Source organism: Lycium barbarum, chromosome 3, assembly GCF_019175385.1.
Source record: "Lycium barbarum isolate Lr01 chromosome 3, ASM1917538v2, whole genome shotgun sequence".
NCBI lineage: Eukaryota > Viridiplantae > Streptophyta > Magnoliopsida > Solanales > Solanaceae > Lycium > Lycium barbarum.
The window spans coordinates 144,974,074-144,994,099 of record NC_083339.1 but is presented as its reverse complement, the minus strand read 5'-3'; the positions used below and the strand labels follow the sequence as shown (position 1 = coordinate 144,994,099).

General features: G+C 35.4%; 1 protein-coding gene across 14 annotated transcripts; it reads left to right on the top strand.

Moving 5' to 3' along the window:
• The first annotated feature begins 4,698 nt into the window (after positions 1-4,698).
• LOC132633328 (uncharacterized) lies at positions 4,699-10,048 on the top strand. 14 transcript variants are annotated; one of them, XR_009579633.1, is made up of 6 exons: positions 4,699-6,058; positions 6,162-6,395; positions 6,481-7,476; positions 7,565-8,085; positions 8,954-9,053; positions 9,202-10,048. XR_009579633.1 is itself a non-coding variant. In XM_060349652.1 (3 exons), exons 1-3 carry the CDS (start codon positions 4,787-4,789, stop codon positions 6,652-6,654), a joined length of 1,680 nt encoding a protein of 559 aa, XP_060205635.1. In that variant the 5' UTR covers positions 4,699-4,786; the 3' UTR covers positions 6,655-10,048. The 14 variants fall into 14 exon arrangements, 1 of the variants encoding a protein (XP_060205635.1); XR_009579637.1 differs by having other exon boundaries at positions 7,565-7,676; positions 7,822-10,048; XR_009579636.1 differs by having other exon boundaries at positions 7,565-7,676; positions 7,758-10,048.
• Positions 10,049-20,026: the final 9,978 nt, after the last annotated feature.

Here is a 20,026-nt window from a genome sequence, read left to right as displayed (position 1 = left end):
TGGTTTATAAATTGTTGTCAATTTGCAGTCTTGGAACATCTTTTTTCATTTTGCTAATTAGTATCAACATGAAAATGTAGTGAATATGGCATATTTAGATTGACCAAGACATCTATTTACCTATGCCTTTATTATAACATAGATTACTAAATATTTTCAATTGAAATGTGGCAAATGAGTTAAATCTTTGTTGAGCTTTTGGGATAATGTTTTATAGGACCAAATAGAGCAGCTATCACTAGAAATATTACAAAACGGATGATGAAGCCGTGCATTTCTGGGTAGGGTATGTTAGAGAAGAAATGGGAAGGTAAACTCGTCATATATACATGCTGCCAAGATATTATGCCATCTGTGAAATCAAAAGGTAGAAGCAATAAAAAAATGTCGAATTGTTTCATTTATATTACTCAAGAAGAGTTCCTTGTCTATGAGTAGCCCCATGTATCATAGCACCATTGGCATAAAAACACCATAACACCAGTAGGGTTGTGGAGACGGGTTAAGAGAATTGGCATTGGGAAACGAGTTATGGGTTAAAAAAGAGAATTGAGTTTGAGAGTCTACGTGGATCCGACGTGGCTAATTTTTTTTGTGTTGTGGAGTCCAAGTCAGACTTCCATCCATATAGGGGAAAATTTATCAAGTATCCTAACGGGGAGGGCAAATTTGATCTCAAACTTTGACGGAGGACAAATTTAAACTATAAACCATACTTTGCGAGTAAATTTGACCCTTTTCCCTTTTTTTTTTATAATAATAATAATAATAATAATAAATAGATTAAAATTTTGTCAAAAAAATATAAAATAAGAAATGTAAGTTAGTATTGGAAAATTACAAGTGACGTTAGTGTTACAAATTGAAAATCTAACAGAAATTATCCATTTTTTTCCAGCTTAATTTAGCAACTTTGATAAATTAATTTGGAGGGAGGGGTTGATGTTTTCATGACATGAATTTACATCAGTATAATTAGAAGTGTTAAAATGGTATTAACCTAGTGGGTTGGATGAGTGAGACTGAATCTGAGGCCATTAACTTAACTCATTCCTAAACCTTCTTTGTCAAATCTCTCCATTTCTGTACTAACAATTTTGCTGAAACTCAGGCTGCTTCTTTTGGTCTGCATTTGTGTGCCTCTAAAAACTTTAACAATTTTATACTTGAGTTGGACTCTATGCTTGTGGTTAATTTTTTGCAAGATCTTGCTTCACCTCCCTGGGATCTATATGATGATATTCTGAAGATGAAGAGGATCCTGGACCAGTATCAAGTGACAGTCAAACACTGTTTCAGAGAAGGAAATTTCGTAGCGGATGCTTTAACCAAATATGGAGCTTCTCAAGACAGCATGCCCATAGCAGAAATCTTTAATGAAGCAAGAAACATGCCGAAAGAGGCCTTTGGAGCTTACAAAATGGATAAAGCTCAAATGCCTAGTTTCAGGATAAGGAAAGCAAAGCTGAACCTACAGGCTGATCAACAAGTTCCCTAGATTTAATAGAGATCTCTTTTGCTAAATAACATCGCACCTTGTACAGATCGAGCCTAACCATTCTTTTTTTGCCAAACAAAATGTATAGGGTTGTGCGACATTTCTGTTTATAGTGGAGGCTTTGGTTATGTCCTCCTCCACAAAGTGTAACCTTTTGCGAGCTATATACATACTGTTTTTTTTTTAAAAAAAGTTCCTAAACCTTCCGACATAATGAGGCTTGTGCGGAGGTGGCCCTTGAGGCAAAAAGATAAATAAAAATAATTTACTACTCTTTTAACACAAGCAGTATAAAATAAAAGAAGATGAAGGAAAAATTTAAAAGTTTTTAAAGCGTAACAAGGTTAGAAGTTCTCCTAAAATCAACTAATCTATGTTTTAAGACTTTAACTTAATCCAATCATGCACTCTATGCTAGGATTCTTATTTGACTCCACTCACGCTTTTTATTTCAAACCCAGAATGAATGTAACTAATGCAACCTAGATATACATGGACAAACTAATAACATACAACAACGTGAAAATTATATTTACTAATCAATATTATGATGAGCTCAAGAAAATTATGTTTTTTATTTTAAAATTCTTGTACTTACCTCATGCTCTTTTATTAAAAAAGTAGTATGTACGAATACACTAAAAATACTACCCTATTAATACTTCATCAGAAATTTCGGTATTGCAGAATAACTATGAATCTTTGAGGGGAAACGTGACACCTTAACATTCTCAAATGAAATTAACAATTAAGTATATGTTGTAAAATCAAAGCAAATAAGAAATAATATTGAAGGACAAAAATAAGAAAAATAGAGAGACAAGATACATTGAGGATACCAAAGGATATGTCATAAACATGACATTAATCCTTGAGAATATGGGGAAGATTATGAGGTGTGGGATATCACCGAGGAGATAATGGAGGTGTTGTATTACTACACATAATGGTGGACATTACACCTAAAAATTATGCACATCCACGTAAATAATATATTTACAACAATATATAATATTTGTACACTTTATTCTTTACTTTTTAATGATTAAAACAAAAATAAACCTTATTCACATTTAACACTTTAAATGTTTTTCCTCCTTCCAAAACAAACTAGTATTACTACTATATATAAGGGAGAATACCAAATTTTTGTAGTCCTCACATGATTTTTTTTTTTACCCCTAATTAAAGTTTTTATTACTTTGTTAACTCTTAAAAATTTGGTAGATTTTGAGAACCTTAAGGGCTTTTTTATGCCACTAATGATGTCATGGAAAAGATTAGTGGTCCCCACAAAACATGCTTATACATATTTGAGTGTTTATGAGAAATATATTGAATTTGTTTAAAATTATATTTGTCCTTGAGAATTTATTAGAATATAATTATCATGTCAATCAAATTCTATAAAATAGGCTTAATTATTGAATTAAAATATTATTTTTATAATACTATGTATTATTTGTTTATGTTAATAACCAAATATATAAGGGAGAATACCAAATTTTTGTAGTCCTCACGTGAAATGTTTTATCTCTTTTTACCCCTAATTAAAGTTTTTATTACTTTGTTAACTCTTACAAATTTTGGTAAATTTTGAGAACCTTAAGGGCTTTTTTATGCCACTAATGATGCCAAGGAAAATATTAGTGGTCCCCACAAAACATGTTTATACATATTTGAGTCTTTATGAGAAATATATTGACTTTGTTTAAATTATACTTGTCCTTAAGAATTTATTATAGACACTTAAAGAATATAATTATCATGTCAATCAAATTCTATAATATAGGCTTAATTATTGAATTAAAATATTATTCTTATAATACTATTTATTATTTGTTGATGTTAATAACCAATTATCATTTGCTATTTAAAAATTTTATTCGTCCGGTTATAGATAAAGTTTTTTATTTTCTCCTGTAATTTTGTGTCGTACATGCTAGCAAAAATAAGTAATACAATTTTGTCGTTATCGCGGTTTGCGCTAAGAGGCCATGTGCATGTCCTGGTATTCATGAATGCTCTAGAAATCTGTCACAATTTCATATGAGCGGCACCACTCCACACTCAAATAGGTCCAATCATCAAGTGTATTCTGCAGAGCAATACACCACCTATAAAGGATATGAATTGGATTAAGAGTTTAACGCAACCTCACTTTGCCTTGCAGTTTTGCACTATATTCGCACACCATAGCAAGGACATAATTTAATAGTGCATACTTGACCAACTAATGACTTGTTATTATGCATATGAACCTTAATTAATAAAAATTTCACTTACGGTAAGATTAGGTTTTAAATCAAAAGAATAAATACAAATAGACTATCATTGTTAAATATACTTAAAGATGAATTGAAATTGTAAATTATAGTCTGAAGTACATTAGTTAATTAGTCAATTTTACGTGCGCACGCTTTCAACATAAAACTTATCTAATAAATTACTATATTAAAAGAAGAACTATAAAATAGTATAGTTATAAAAACACTGTAGTTAAAGAAAGCAAGCAGTAGTAATACTAAACAATTGCAAAATGTAGAGTATATTTTTTACCTTTCTAATATTAAAATATTTTGTAAAATACCGCATAATCAAAGAAAAAAAAGTTAAATTCAACATGAAAAATTTATTACAATGTGAATTTCATAAAATGATTTATTAAATTAAGAAAAATAAAAAAATGTTATTTTTTAACATTCATCTTTTGTAAGGATAATGAAAGCTTAAAGTAAGAACATTTTAATTCTATAGACTTTTCAATATTTTTTTCGTGTGTTATATTTGAGAAAACATCTACAAAAATACCTTGTAATATCAAGGGTTTTAATTATTTATATTTATTTATAAGTTAACTTTATTGATTTCATCATATAACAATATTTTTTTCTAGTAAATATCTCTGACATTAATTGAATATTGTAATACTTTTTAGTAAAAATTAAGTAAGTTTAATTCCAAAAACAAATGAAATTAACATAACATATGAAAAGCCGAATTTGGATCATCGGAGATTTTAGTCTGAAAATATTTAAGTAAAATAGCAATTAGTAAGCCCAATGTTTGATTTTTTTTTTTTTTAAAATCTATGATATAAACTAAAAAAATGTTTTCCCTTAACTTTTGGATAGAAGCCTATTGAAAGTATCAAATTGATGTTAGAAATAAATAAATAATAGCAGAAAAAATTTACAAAATATCTATACTAGTCTCACAGATTCTTTTAAAAAATAAAATTTGTAGGGTTATCCACGGGCGTTTTCCGTTCAGTTCCGAGGGCACGCCATGGCTGAGCTCTGCCTCATGTCTCAAACAGTTGAAGAAATCGTTAAGAAACCAAGACTTTCTTGTTCTAATTCGGTGGATCTAACGTTGCGATTGCCCGATCATATTCTCCATTCGATATTTTCCTACCTTACATCTCAAGACCTAGTTAATGTCCACCTTGTTTCCAAGAATTGGCATCGTAACACCCCATCATATTTCGCTTTCAACTTTGACGAATCTCTTTTCCTTGAAAATGTTCCATCTACGCCCCTTCGCATTATACATGAAACACATAACAAGTTCTTGGACTGGATCCGTTCTTCTCTGGAGACTTCTAAAAGTAAGTTAAACAAGGCTGAGAAAAGAGTACTGCGGACTCTATTTTATTTTCATGAGAATATCTACGATATAATGAGATTGATGGACGAAAATGATTTCCATGAGGTGTACTTGAGATTTGAGTATTTTTATTACTCGTCGCCCTATATTTTTCAATTAAAGTCAACATGCCTCACAGTTCTTCATCTAACTGCATGCGCACTTGATGAAAACGTGTTCCACGATGAAGCAAAATTTACTTCTTTGCAGGAGGTAAAATTGGACGACGTTAGGGTAAGTGGAGAAACTCTATCCAAGTTTATTAGTAAGTGTCCAAATATTAGAGAATTGAGTTTGGAGGGTTGCAAGTTTCTATATTTTATAGTACTACCTAAATTAGACCGTTTGGAGAAGCTTTATGTGAACAATCCGCATATTCATCATCATCCTATTAGTAACATAGAAGTTGTTGCCCCAAGTTTACAAGTCTTCCATTGGGCTTACTGTAATAGAATCAAAGTTGCGGTTCGTATGAATATCCGTGCTTGTAGAATGTTGCGGGAACTTCACTTGGATTGTTGGAAATTTCCTGAGGGTCTTGATCATGAACACTTCTGTTCAGATTTTCCTCATCTTGAAACTTTGTACCTTGGCCCTTGTGAGACATTGAAGCGTGTCAAAATTTCAAGTTCATCACTCAGAAACTTGACCTTAATGTTCACACAGCTGTATAATTATAATTATTCAAGAAAGAGTGTAGTTTCGGCTCCCAATTTATGTTATTTCCATTATGTTGGTAGAACATTTAAATCATCTTTAGCTCCAAGTGATACACCAAAGCTTTTAGAGAAAAACTGCATTTCTTTGGTTCCTCATATTGAGAAAATCAATAGAGCTTGGTTCCTCCAACTGAGAAGTCATCTTAAAAAGATTAGCAACCATATTGGATTGGTCTTAGTCATTCGTGAAGAGGTACGTGAACATCTTTTAAATCTTCTAATTAATCAGATTTCTCTCTACTATTTATTTCCATCCTACTGACGAATCATCTTCTTACCATGCATGAATGATGAAGACAAGTTTTTCTGATCTGGGCAAACGAGGACATAAATTGTGGAGCATACCAATTGGACGAGCTCCAACACAATTGCTACCTCATATCAAAAACTTAAAGCTAGACATAAAGCTCAAAGTTCCAGAGGAATCCCATGGGTGCTTGGTGAAATATATAATTGACAACTTACTTTTGATGTCCCAACCAAATGCATTGACTCTATCAATGCCAGCTAGTTATACTGAATTTGCACTTGTAATGTTCTCAAGCATATATTTTTCTTGGTTTTCCGTTTTCTCTTTAAGATTTTAAATTAAAATTCCTCTTATCATTTGCACAGGGAGTCTGCAACCAGTTATTCATAAGCAGAAGGGAAAGCAATTGTTGCACGGATACTCAGGACAAGTGCTGGCGCCATTTCCTAAAAGATTTTGTGGTTAAGGAACAAGTTAGTGATGATAAAGACAAGATGAAGAAGCTCAGTTTCGTATTTACTTGGCAATTCTTTAGTTAGTCACTCCCTTTTCTATTTGACACTGAATTTGTAAGCTGGAATGCTTATGTATATGAGCTTTTCTATTATCAACTCCGCTGAATAGTTCAAGTGACATATATGTTCATCGCTCTTTCTATTAAAAGGATGAAATAAAATCATTGATCAAAAGAGTGGATTATTTGTTAAAGAAGTTGCAAACAATACAAATAAGATTGACATACACACGAATTTGTTTTTCCTACAAGTAACCATAATTTTCTTCTGTTTAGTTTTCCGATGAGTATGTGAATTCTGTATTTTAATATCTAAGTCAAAGAGAAGTGATGATAATAGTTAGAATAGTGCTTTTCACAATAATAATTGTAGGAAGTACAGTAATTTTCCATATGAGTTATGTTTTTTACGTATATTTTCTCTATCTTCATAAGATAGGGGTAAGGTCTCCATATACTCTACCCTACTCAGACCTCACTTGGTGGGATTATACTGGGTATATTGTTGTTGTTGTATTATGTATATTTTCTCCGATGTGGGTTTCATTTTTTGAAAATGCTAGGAATTGCAGTTCCCCAATAGTAGTGGAACTAACGCCAAACCCAATGATCAGATTGAGTAAATAAGGCTATTGTGGTTTCCATAGTTGGGTTTCATCAAAGAAGTAGAATGAAAAAGTCCAAGATAAGAAGAGTGTCTGTCCTCTTGTGTGCAACTATCCTGTGAAAACTAGAAGTTGAAGTTGGGTTACACCAACAGAACGTCCCGTGTGAAGAAGGTGCAGAAGATGAGTACTATCAAATTTGAAGAAGGTGCAGAGGATGAGTACTATCAAATTTGAAGAAGGTGCGAAAAATGAGTACTAAGAGCTGTCTTCAATTAAGATTCCTCCAACTCCGTGGACAATTAAAGTGGTTCTTTCCATATGGCACAGATTCTGAAAGAAGTGGGGTGAGAAAGATGGCTTTATGGTGTTATTGGCATAAACATTGCCTTCAGTAGTAGAAAGAGACATGATTCTGTTCAAGAAACCTGGATGCCTCAAGGTAGCAACTATAAGATAATTGGTTCACTTTGAATTTCTGTTTTCATTTTCCCCCTCCTTTGGCAACATTCCATGTGAATAGGTGAAAAACTACATAGATTAGAGCAAGAAAAGGGGATCATTGTGCGCTTCATTGTATGCCACAGGTATGATCTACATTGCTCTGTATCTACTCCATGCTAAACCTATTGATGCTTATTCATCGGCAAGTTTCTGCTGGAGTCTCATGTTGTCAACGAGTTATATTATTGTTTGATTTCTCTAATTGTTTTCCTTGGAAAATTAGAATCTTTAGTGGGTGTCGTATTGTCTTTGTGACTAACGATGAAACTTGGAGCTTAGTTTTCCTGGGAAAGTTGTAGGGTGTGAGAGTTGGAAGTCAAGCTGCTCCAATCAAAGAAGCTGCTAAGGTAATTAATTTCCTGTAAGTAGGAAGTTTTCTGTTATTGAGCAAGTTTTATTCTTAGTTATGTATGACTGCTTTGTTGTTCAGAAAATTGAGACACTTTGTAGTAAGACATTTGCATTTGAGTCAAAGCAAATTATTCCATATATTTTGCCTTATCTAAATTCATGCAATTCGAATTTGCATGAATAAGAGGTCTTAGTGCGAAGATATAGTCTATCAGCAAATGAGAAGGATAGACACATACTCAAGCCATGGAAACCTTCTTTTCTTATACACTTCAAAATTGCATTCACTCAAAAATCAGTAAACAAGATCTTTCTCTTCTCTGCGAATCATGTTTGAACAACGAAATCCATAACATAAAAGTAGGTCAAATGCTAAAAAAACTGATTTTGATTCTATATAGTCTTTCTGATTTTTATGCCTTTATCTCAGCAAGGAGATCAGATGTCCAACCCATTTATTTTTCTGGTATTCAAGTAGGTCGGAATAGTTGGAATATGTATTATCATAATAATAGTAGAAATGGAATTAGACACTCTTTATGTGCTTGGGTGTTAGAAAAATGTAGTCCATAAAATATATGCTTCACGATTTAGGCGTAGAATAGTTTGTGAACTTTTTAAGTTCAATAGTGGTACTATTGAATTTCAACGATATAATACAGTAAATAATTCTGTTGAAGTTTGTTCGGTACTTGCATTTCGAAGTGCAGGCAATGTGTTTCCTAGAAGGACATAGATTAGTTTGTTGCCCTGTAGTATTAGGGTAGATATATTTCTAGTCCAAGTCAGAGACAAAGTAATCACAAGTAATGTGATTACTTTTCTATTTGTCCTACTTCCTCTCATTGTTAAAATATTCTGTAGTATTCCTTCCCTCTGGGCCATATTCCTCTATCTCGCCAAGGCAAACAAACACATTCGCCTTTGATATTTTAAACAGAAGACTCAAGAACTATGTTTCCAGGTATGGTGGTCATCGATTTTTATCTGCTTTCTTAAGTTCCAGTTATGCTACAGCAGAAATGTGGTCTCTTAATTCCAAATCAGCAACTCCCGAACGAGGGTGGTAAATATCATTTTGGTTTCTTATAGAGTTGATCTTTTTTTGATAGTTGTGAGTTGTCAATCCGACTTTGAAGTAGAAGTGCTTGAAGGTACTGCGAAAGAAGAAAAAGATTATGTTTCTGTAGAAACAAAGCAATTCAACAAGGAAAGCCTCTGGATATACTAGCTTGGTGAAGAAAAGTGTAAGGGCTTCTCGAAATAAGTTTATTGACTGTCTTAAAAAAGGAAAACGCAGAGATAAAAGATAATTCTCAGAATACCCTTTTTCCTGCCAAGTTAACATGGTGTCCTGATGTTAACATTGTGTCACACTGCTCACCAACGGTCGCTTTCCCGACCCAAATTGTATCCATGAATTATTGGTGCTGAGGCTAAAAATAATATTGCACGTGGTTTAGATTTTCGTTCTGTGTATATGTATAGGTAGAGTCAATGTCATCACATTCAAATAGATTATTTATTTTTTATCATTTATTTTGTGTCGTACAGGATAGGATTATGCATACTAGAATGGAGAAGCTCGAGGGTTGGCATTATTTAGATAGTATATATATGGAGGAGATCAGGGGACCGAGAATGAAGTAATGTATTTTTGGAGCATTTGATGCCGTCAGTTAATTCTCAACAAGAAGGCCAAAGAAAGAATGCTGGTGAACAAGCGTCTTAAATTAGGCAAGTGATGCATTTTTTATCGCAGGGTAATTGGACCGCTTGTGGTCCTAGCAAAAGAAACCTTAGAGTTCAACGTCTTACAATGTTTAATTTCTTTTTCTGATCACTTTTTCTATTTACTCCTTTTTGAAAAATGTTTTTCTTTCGGGTACATGCAGAACTCAGAGCTTCAGCTAACATATCCTACTTTGAGAATGATAAAAGACATTGGCTTCTATTCCAGTTCTGGATCCACTTACCTAAATTGGTTTTAGATTTCAGAATGTTACTATTATAATTTGAAAACAATCTCAGTTTACAATTTGAATTTGCCTGTGGAGCTTTAGTTTATTTCCTTTTCTTGGAGCTTTAGGAGGTTGTCCCGACATCCTCTCTATTTGAATTTGCCTGTGGAGAGGAGAATCTATGTTATGAGGACGAGGAGAATCTACGTTATTCATATCAAACACTAAAAGGTAGACATTGAAGAATTCAATTCCTAGCACTTTCTATGAAGCTTCCTCCAAATTTATGAATGACAAGGGAAGCTTTATAGCACCTAGGAGTCACCTTCCTCTCACCCACCATTGAAGCTTCCTCACACCTTCCTCCTAACTTCCTCCTACCTAGTTTTGGTCCTATAAATAGAGAAGCTTGTAAAGCTTTCTATCATCAGACATTAGATCATCACAACACAACCAAGAAGAGTTGTGTAATATCCTTGAGAGATTTGTGAGGTGTTTTTTGAGAGTTTTTGTTTTGTTAGATCTCGTATGTCTTTTCTTTCTATTCTTGAAAGTAATAGAAGTATTTTTCTCTCATATTTGCTCGATACTTTAATTCCCCTAACAAGTGGTATCACAGCCAAGATTCTGTCTGAGTATGCTCTGTGGTTGCAGCATAGTCTGAACTTCCACATCAGAAAAGAATTACCTTGGTGCTCCTGCATCAGCTGCCACATTACCGGTCAGTTCTGTAATTTTGAAAAATTGCAGTTTGGTCCCTCAATTTTTTTTGAAAATTATTCAGAAGGTGAAAATGTCCATTGACGAGTCAACTTCATCTTCTGGAGCTATGATTATGCTCACGACTACCAACTACACGCTGTGGAAACCTCGGATGGAAGATTTCCTTAGTTGTAAAGACCTTTTTGATCCAATAGAGCTGAAGGTATTAATCCTGACCCGCCCAAGTCAATAGAGTGGAAGAAAATTAATAGAAAAACTATTGGTCAAATCCGACAATGGATTGACCATAGTGTCTTCCACCACGTTGCACAAGAAATTGATGCTTATGCCCTTTGGAAGAAGTTGGAAGACATGTACCAGGCTAAGACCGCTCGGAACAAGGCCCTTCTAATGAGACGCCTTGTCAATATGAAGCTCAAAAGTGGAACTTCTGTTGCCGAACATACCAGTGAGTTCCAGAGTCTGGTAAATCAATTGTCTTGTGTAGAAATGCCACTAGGAGACGAAATGCAATCTCTACTACTTCTTAGTTCTCTTCCTGATAGTTGGGAAACACTAGTTGTTACTCTCAGCAACTCAGCCCCAGATGGCAAACTTACCATGTCTGTGATCAAGGATGCATTGTTCAATGAAGAGGCAAGAAGGAAAGACATGAGCACAGATCAGACTCATGCCCTTGTGACGGATAATCGAGGAAGATCACAAGGAAAACAACAAAGAAACAGTAGAGGAAAATGGCAAAGTAGAGGCAAAAATCGGGGGAGATCATCAGATGGCCGGAAACCTTCTTATATCTGCCACCATTGCGGTATAGAGGGTCACATGAAGAAGAATTGCTACAAATGGCTAGAGGAGCAAGGCAAGAGCAGTTCTCAACCGAAGAACAAGGGTGGTGAAGCGTTCATCACAATCTCAGGTGATGTAGCGTACTGTACTACCCATGATGAGACATGCCTTCACGTCTCAAGAGAAGACACGGAATGGGTGGTAGATACTGCAGCATCCTACCACGTAACTCCCCACAGGTACTACTTCACAACATACAAAGCTGGAGACTTTGGAGCAGTGAAGATGGGTAATTCTAGTTCCTCTGGAATAGCCGGAATTGGTGATGTACAAATAAAGACAGGTACCGGGAGCACAATCACTTTGAAGGATGTCAGACATGTGCCAGATCTTCGGGTCAATCTCCTGTCAGTGGTATTTCTTGACAAACAAGGGTATGAAAACCATTTTAGCAGAGGCACATGGAAAATGTCAAAGGGCGTTTTTACAATTGCTCGAGGACATGTTTGTGGCACATTGTACAAAACGCATTTGAGAATTTGTACAGACAGCCTAAACATTGCAGAGGACGCTTCTCAGGATTTATGGCACCAGAGACTCGGCCACATGAGCGAGAAAGGGTTGACTACCTTGATAAAGAAGAATCTTATCAATGTTGATAAGAACACTGCACTATTTCCTTGCAATCATTGTCTATTTGGTAAGCAACACAGAGTATCATTTAATTTCACTTCAACAAAAAGATCAGAGTTGTTAAGTTTGGTACACTCTGATGTCTGCGGTCCTATGAAGGTTGAATCACTCGGTGGAAGCAGATATTTTTTTACTTTTATCGATGATGCTTCTCGGAAAGTGTGGGTGTATTTCCTGAAGACGAAGGACCAGGTGTTCGAGTGCTTCAAGCCATTTCACATCTTGGTAGAGCGTGAAACAGGAAAGAAGCTGAAATGTCTCCGATCTGATAATGGAGGCGAGTATACTTCCAAGGCGTTCAATGCATATTGCAAAGCATATGGCATTCGACATGAGAAGTCAGTACCACACACCCCTCAGCACAATGGCGTTGCTGAAAGAATGAACCGGACTATCATGGATCGTGTCCGGAGCATGCTGAACATGGCTAAACTTCCAAAGCCATTTTGGTTAGAAGCAGTCAATACCGCATGTTATCTCATCAACCGATCACCTTCAGTACCACTCAACTTTGAAGTTCCAGAGAGGCTATGGACAGGTAAGGATCCTACATACTCACATCTTAGAGTATTTGGTTGTTCATCATATGCACATGTATCCAAAGAGCTCAGGCAGAAGCTTGATGCGAGAAGTATACCATGCATTTTCATTGGCTACGAAAATGAAGAGTTTGGATACAGGTTATGGGATCCTAAGGAGAAAAAAGTGATCAGAAGCAGGGACGTTGTGTTTCACGAAAATTTGACAATAGAAGACATTGAAAAATCCACGATGTCTCAGAAGTCAAATGAGGGTGCTCAAGCTTCAAATAAAGCACCAGAATTGTTCTTGAGAAACAATGACGAAGTGCCAGAAGAAAACTCAGAAGCAAAAGAAGATGAGGAGACAGAAGAGAGTGCTGAGCAAGGGGAGCCACAACCCACCTCACCAGAACCATCACACGACACAGATGATGGTAGTTCTTCTCAGATGGTTCCAACTGCTCGTAGATCTGAACAAGGCCATATACCATCAAAGAGGTACTCATCATCTGAATACCTTTTGCTTACTAAAGATGGAGAACCGGAGAGTTTTCAAGAAGCTATGTCTCATAAGGATAAAGAAAAATGGCTGATAGCAATGCAGGATGAGTTAGAATCTCTGCAGAAAAATCAAACTTATGAGATCGTAGAACTTCCTAAAGGGAAGAAGGCACTGAGAAACAAATGGGTGTTCAAGTTAAAAAAGGATGCAAGCGGACAAGTGGTGAAACACAAAGCTCGGTTGGTTGTCAAAGGGTTCCAGCAGAAGAAAGGAATTGACTTTGATGAGATCTTTGCACCAGTTGTTAAGATGACCTCAATTCGAGTTATACTTGGCTTGGCAGCAAGTTTGAACTTGGAGCTTGAACAGATGGATGTGAAGACAGCATTTCTTCACGGAGATTTGAAAGAAGAAATCTATATGCAGCAGCCAGAAGGTTTTGAGGTTTCAAGTGATAATCTCGTGTGCAAGCTATCTAAAAGCTTGTATGGTTTGAAGCAGGCACCAAGGCAGTGGAATAAGAAGTTTGACTCATGCATGAAGAGTCAAGGATACAAGAAGACTACTGCGGATGAGTGTGTATACATCAAGAGACTTCCAGACGGTACCTTCATTTCTCTTCTACTATATGTAGACGACATGTTGATCGTTGGGAAAGATCAAATGAAGATAAACCAACTGAAGAAAGAACTCTCTAAGTCTTTTGATATGAAAGACTTAGGACCGGCGCAACAGATTCTTGGGATGCAGATCACTCGAGACAGGAAGAATCGCAAGTTATGGCTATCTCAAGAGAATTACATTGAACGGGTACTTGAGAGATTCAACATGAATAATACCAAACCAGTTAGTGTTCCACTTGCGAATCACTTCAAGTTGAGCAAAAGACATCCAAGGAAGAGATCGGGGAGATGTCAGCGGTGCCCTATTCTTCAGCAGTTGGAAGTCTGATGTATGACATGGTATGCACACGGCCAGATATCGCTCATGCAGTGGGTACAGTGAGTCGGTTTCTCTCTAACCCCGGGAAGGAGCATTGGGAGGCAGTCAAATGGATTCTCAAATACTTGAAGGGTACCACGAAGTTATGTCTTTGCTACGGAGGAGCTGATCCAGTCTTGGAAGGCTATACAGATGCTGATATGGCCGGAGATATTGATAGTAGAAAATCTACTTCAGGATATATCTACACTTTTGCAGGGGGAGCTGTTTCTTGGCAATCAAGATTGGAGAAGTGTGTCGCTTTATCTACAACAGAAGCAGAATACATTGTTGCCGCTGAAGCTGGTAAAGAAATGTTGTGGCTAAAGCGCTATCTCCAAGAACTTGGGATCCAGCAGAAAGAGTACAAGATACATTGTGACAGTCAGAGTGCTCTAGACTTGAGCAAGAACTCCATGTACCATTCTCGTACAAAACATATTGATGTTCGGTATCACTGGATACGCGAGACAATTGATCAACAACTGTTGAGACTAGTGAAGATCAACACAAAGGAGAATCCATCAGACATGCTGACAAAGGTGGTGACACGAGATAAGCTAGAGCTATGCAGAGCCATAGTCGGGATGCTTGTTCTGAATATGCCTGGAAGGGGAGAATTGAAGAATTCAATTTCCAGGACATATCCAGTTACAAGCAAATTGAAGAATTCAATTCCTAGCACTTTCTATGAAGCTTCCTCCAAATTTATGAATGACAAGGGAAGCTTCATATCACCTAGGAGTCACCTTCCTCTCACCCACCATTGAAGCTTCCTCACACCTTCCTCCTAACTTCCTCCTACCTAGTTTTGGTCCTATAAATAGAGAAGCTTGTAAAGCTTTCTATCATCAGACATTAGATCATCACAACACAACCAAGAAGAGTTGTGTAATATCCTTGAGAGATTTGTGAGGTGTTTTTTGAGAGTTTTTGTTTTGTTAGATCTTGTATGTCTTTTCTTTCTATTCTTGAAAGTAATAGAAGTATTTTTCTCTCATATTTGCTCGATACTTTAATTCCCCTAACAAGACATAAGGCTCAAAGTGCCGGAGGAATCCCAATCCCAATAACTTGCTTTGGATGTCTCAACTAAACGCATTGACTCTATCAATGCCAACTAGTCTTACTGAATTTGCACTTGTAATGTTCTCAAGTATGTATGTTTCTTGGTTTTCTGTTTTCTCTTTAAGATTTTGAATTAGAATTCATCTTATCATTTGCTTAATTTATTTGCACAGGGAGTCTGCAACGAGTTATTCATAGGCAGAAGGGAAGGCAACTGTTAAGTGCTGACGCCATTTCTTATAAAAACATTCCGTGCTTAAGGAAGATGTTACCGATGAAAAGGACAAGCTAAAGAAGCTCAGTTTCATATTTACTTGGCAATTATTTAGTTAGGCCACTCCTTGTTATATTCGTGACTGAATTTGTGTGTTCTTTTGTTTTTACTAGATGAGTTCTGGTCCGCGCTTAGCCTGGTTAATATCGTAAAAGCTAGTTGTATGAGTTTTTTGGTAACTACTTATTTTCCCTCTTCTTTTCAAATGGCTCTTAATATATTTCTATATCATCCCTAGAGGAAACCAATCTGCAGAATTGTTCAAGTACAAAATATATTTTCATCTCTCTTTCTGTTAAAAGGTCGAAAATAAAATCATTTATTTTTCCTACAAGTATCATATTTTTTTGTAATAAAATTCTATTGTATCCATCAGGCTCTGTTGCACTATCAGCACCAAGGCTGAATACGGCTTCCTTCATCTCTATCTGCAAATGTAAAACAGTCATGTTAGAGTTGTCATCATTAGTGATACAACTCCAAACTCCAATATAGAATTATGAAGGACAGGTTTTGGAAGGCTAAAAGAGACCCCCATTTAAAGTACTATTAGGATGTTTGACCAGTCACAGAATATTGCTTCCCATTTATCTTAGATTATTACAAATTGATGTTTTATCTTTCGGGAGTTCAAATTTTGTGGAAGAGAATATTCACACAATCAAGTCATTTAAAAGGTAATTGCAGCAACTCTACTTATAGCTTGTTTGGTTAAATTTCTAAAATCAACTTATTTTCAAAAGTGCTTTTCAAAAAAATAATTTTGGCGAAAAGCAGTTTGTGTTTGACTAATTAATTTAAAAGACACTCTTGAGCAGCAATTACTGTTTGACCAAACTTTTAAAAAGTGCTTTTAAGTGTATTTTTTTCAAAAGTGATTTTCAAAAAAATGCTTTTGGGAAAAAGTTATACTTTTAGCTTTTGAAAAACAGCTTCTGCTATTCTCTAGAAGCACTTATGTTCACCAAAAGCTTGACCAGACACCTCACTTTTTTAAATAAGCACTTATTGGAAATAAATAAGCATTTTTTGAGAAAAAAAAGCTTGGTCAAACAGGAGCAGTTTTCAGAAGCAAAAAAATAGTTTTTGATCAAAAGCACTTTTTTTAAAGTACTTTTGAGAAAAATACACTTATAGCCTGTTTGACCAAGCTTATTTTCCCTCAAAAGTGCTTATTTTTTTTCAACAAGTTCTTCTTTTAAAAAAAACTTATTCGCCAAAAAAGTATTTTTTCGAAAAGCACTTCTACAAAAGTACTTTTCAAAATAAGTTGATTTTAGAAGTTTAGCCAAACAGGCTAGGGAGGCCAAAAGTGCTTATTTTAAAAAAAGTGAGGTATTTAGTCAAACTTTCGGGAGAAAATAATAGCCTGTTTGGTCAAGCTTCTAAAATCAGTTTATTTTAAAAAGTACTTTTCAAAAAAAACACTTTTGGCAAAAAACAGTTTGTGTTTGGCCAATTAATTAAAAAAACACTTTTGAGCAGCAATTAGCGTTTGACCAAACTTTTAAAAAGTACTTCTGTTTGTATTTTTCTCAAAAATACTTTTCAAAAAAGTGCTTTTGGGCAAAAACTAGTTTTTTCAGCTTCTGAAAAAATGCTTCTGCTACTCCCTAGAAGCACTTATTTTTTCTCCCAAAAGCTTGGCCAAACACTCACTTTTTTTCAAATAAGCCTTATTGAAAAATTAAGTACTTTTGGGGGGGGGAATAAGCTTGGCCAAATAGGCTATAAGTGCTTCTAGGGAGTATCAGAAGTTGTTTTCGGAAGCTAAAAAAAGTAGTTTTTCCCTAAAAGCAATTTTTTGAAAAGCTCTTTTGAGAAAATACATTTAGAAACGCCTTTTAAAAGCTTGGCCAAACACTAATTGCTGCTCAAAAGTGTTTTTTAAATTAATTGGTCAAACATAAACAACTTCTCACCAAAAGTATTTTTTTGAAAAACACTTTTGAAAAGAAAAAACCACTTTTTAAAATAAGTTAGATTTTAGAAGTTTGGCCGAAAAAGCTATCATTCCTAATCAGCCTTCCGGCATCATTAGGTTGTGTGGAGATGGGAGGCAAAAAATTAAATAAAAGAATTTACTAATATTAACACAAAGTAGAAGAATAAAAGAAGACGACGGAAAATTAAAAATAATGTATATTTCATAACTGAGTGTGACAAGGTTAGAGGTTCTTCTGAACTCAATTTTTCTTAGTTTTAAGAGTTTAATCTTAATTTTATCATGCACTCTGACATTAGGACTCTTGTTGACCCCACTCACGCTTTTTATTTCAAAGCTGGAATGAATGCAACTCTACATATAAAATTTGGACAAACTAGTAACAAATAACAGTAACAACATATCGTGTGTAGTCTCACAAGTAGAGTTTGGAGAGGTTAGGATGTATACAGATCTTACCCCTATCTTTGTGGGATAAAGATACTATTTCCGGTAGACCCTCGACTCGAAAGAAAACTAGTAGAAGTAACAAATAGCTACATGAAAAATTATATATTCATTAATCAATATTATGATGAATTCTAGAAAATTATGTTGTTTCTTTGTACAAAAAAAAAATGAACTTACCTTATCCTCCTTTGGTAAATGTAGTATGTGCAATTGTTAATACACTAAAAATACTAATATTGATACGCCATCAGAAATTTCAGTATTGCAGGATAATTATGAATATTTGGTGAGAAACGTGACGTCTTTACCTCTTCAAATGAAATTAACAATTAAGTATATACTTTTATTTTTTACTTTTTAATAATTAAAATTAATTATAAACCTTATTCACATTTAACATTTTAAATGTTTTTCTTCCTCCCAAAAAAAGCTCCTTTGAAAACATAAAATTTGTAAGGTTATCCTAGGGCCAGCTTGAGGCCCCGCTTAGGATAGGCCTTCCAAGTGAAGAAGTAGGCTGGGCTAGAGCACTGAAGTTTCCAGCCCGCTATGTTGGGATGGGCCGGCCTATTCCGCGTTTTCCTAATTGATCAGTATCGTTTTTGTGCGGGGTGACCTTCAAATGCACTGGTCTTTAATTTTGGTCCCTCAAATTGCTGGTCTTTAATTTTTATCCTTCACCTAAAACTCCTAGGTTCCTGATTCGAACCCCCGCTCAGTCAAAATTTTTTAAAAAATTCGCAAGGCAGAGTTTTGCCTACGAAACTCTATCTTAAGGCAGAATTTTGCATGCGAAACTCTCCCTTGAGGCAGAGTTTTGGCTTCAGGTATTAGCAAAACTCAAGACAGAGTTTTGGCATACCTAAAGGCAAAACTCTACCTGATCAGGCAGAGTTTGAGACTGCAAACTCTGCCTTAAGGAAGAGTTTCAAACTCTCCTGAAAGGTAAGACAGAGTTTTGCAGGAAAATCTCTGTCTTGGAAATCCAAACTCTACCTTGCGATTTTTTTTATTTTTATTTTTGACTGAGCAGGGGTTCGAATCCGAAATCAAGGGGTTCTAGTGAGGGCAAAAAATTGAAGACCACCTATTTAATGGAAAAAAATTAAAGACCGCCTCAAACTAAGGGCATTCCTGCGAATTGTCCTTTATAAGTTGTCTGACGTATTGATTTCACCTCAAATTGGGCCTACTAATTAGGCCTCTGAAATGGGCAATTTGCACGATTGTCCTTATTTAGGGGTGGTCCTTAATTTTTGCCCCTCAAATTGTTGGTCTTTAATTTTGTCCTTCGCCTAAAATACCCCAAGGTTCTGGGTTCAAACCCCAACTCAGTAAAAAAAATAAATCACAAGGCAGAGTTTCGTAGCAACACCAGGCCTCTTCGGGCAAAAGTTAGGCCGGCAGAATTCCAAGAGTAAAAAGAAGAAAATAATTTGTCTTGCAAACCTCCGCCTTAAGGCAGAGGTTTCGCGAAGCCTTGCCTTCTGAAATTGTTTTTTATTTTATTTATTTATACTGAGAGGGGATTCGAACCCAGAACCTCGTGATATTTTAAGTCACCACCCTATTAGGAGGGGGTCACGTGTCCCTCCCAACCTCGGGAATATCCGGTACATATATGCTGTATATATATTAAAGAATGTATATTATTTAAAAGGACCATGTATATTATTTAAAAGGACCCTGAGAGATACCATTGATTTGTTGCATTTGGTTGTTGTTCCCATAGGTTCTTATATGACACCTAGGTTCGAGTCTCGCTTGCAGTATGTTTATTTCTATTTTTGCTACTTTACCAATAACTTAGCACAATTATTAATTTTTCAAAGAGTTGCATGCCAAACTTTCACATAATAAGTGACATAATTATATTAGGGCAGTGGTTATTAGTGCCAATAAGTGACATAATTATATTAGGGCAGTGGTTATTAGTGCCAATAAGTGACATAATTATATTAGGGCAGTGGTTATTAGTGCCCCTCTGTGTCAAAATCCCGGGTCTGCCTCTGCCTTTGAAGGGTAATCCGCGC

Coding starts and splice junctions, on each gene's coding strand:
- LOC132633328 (XM_060349652.1), top strand. CDS start 4,787: ATGGCTGAGCTCTGCCTCATGTCTCAAACAGTTGAAGAAATCGTTAAG. Junction 6,059..6,161: donor TCTTAGTCATTCGTGAAGAG/GTACGTGAACAT, acceptor TGAATGATGAAG/ACAAGTTTTTCTGATCTGGG. Junction 6,396..6,480: donor GTTATACTGAATTTGCACTT/GTAATGTTCTCA, acceptor TCATTTGCACAG/GGAGTCTGCAACCAGTTATT.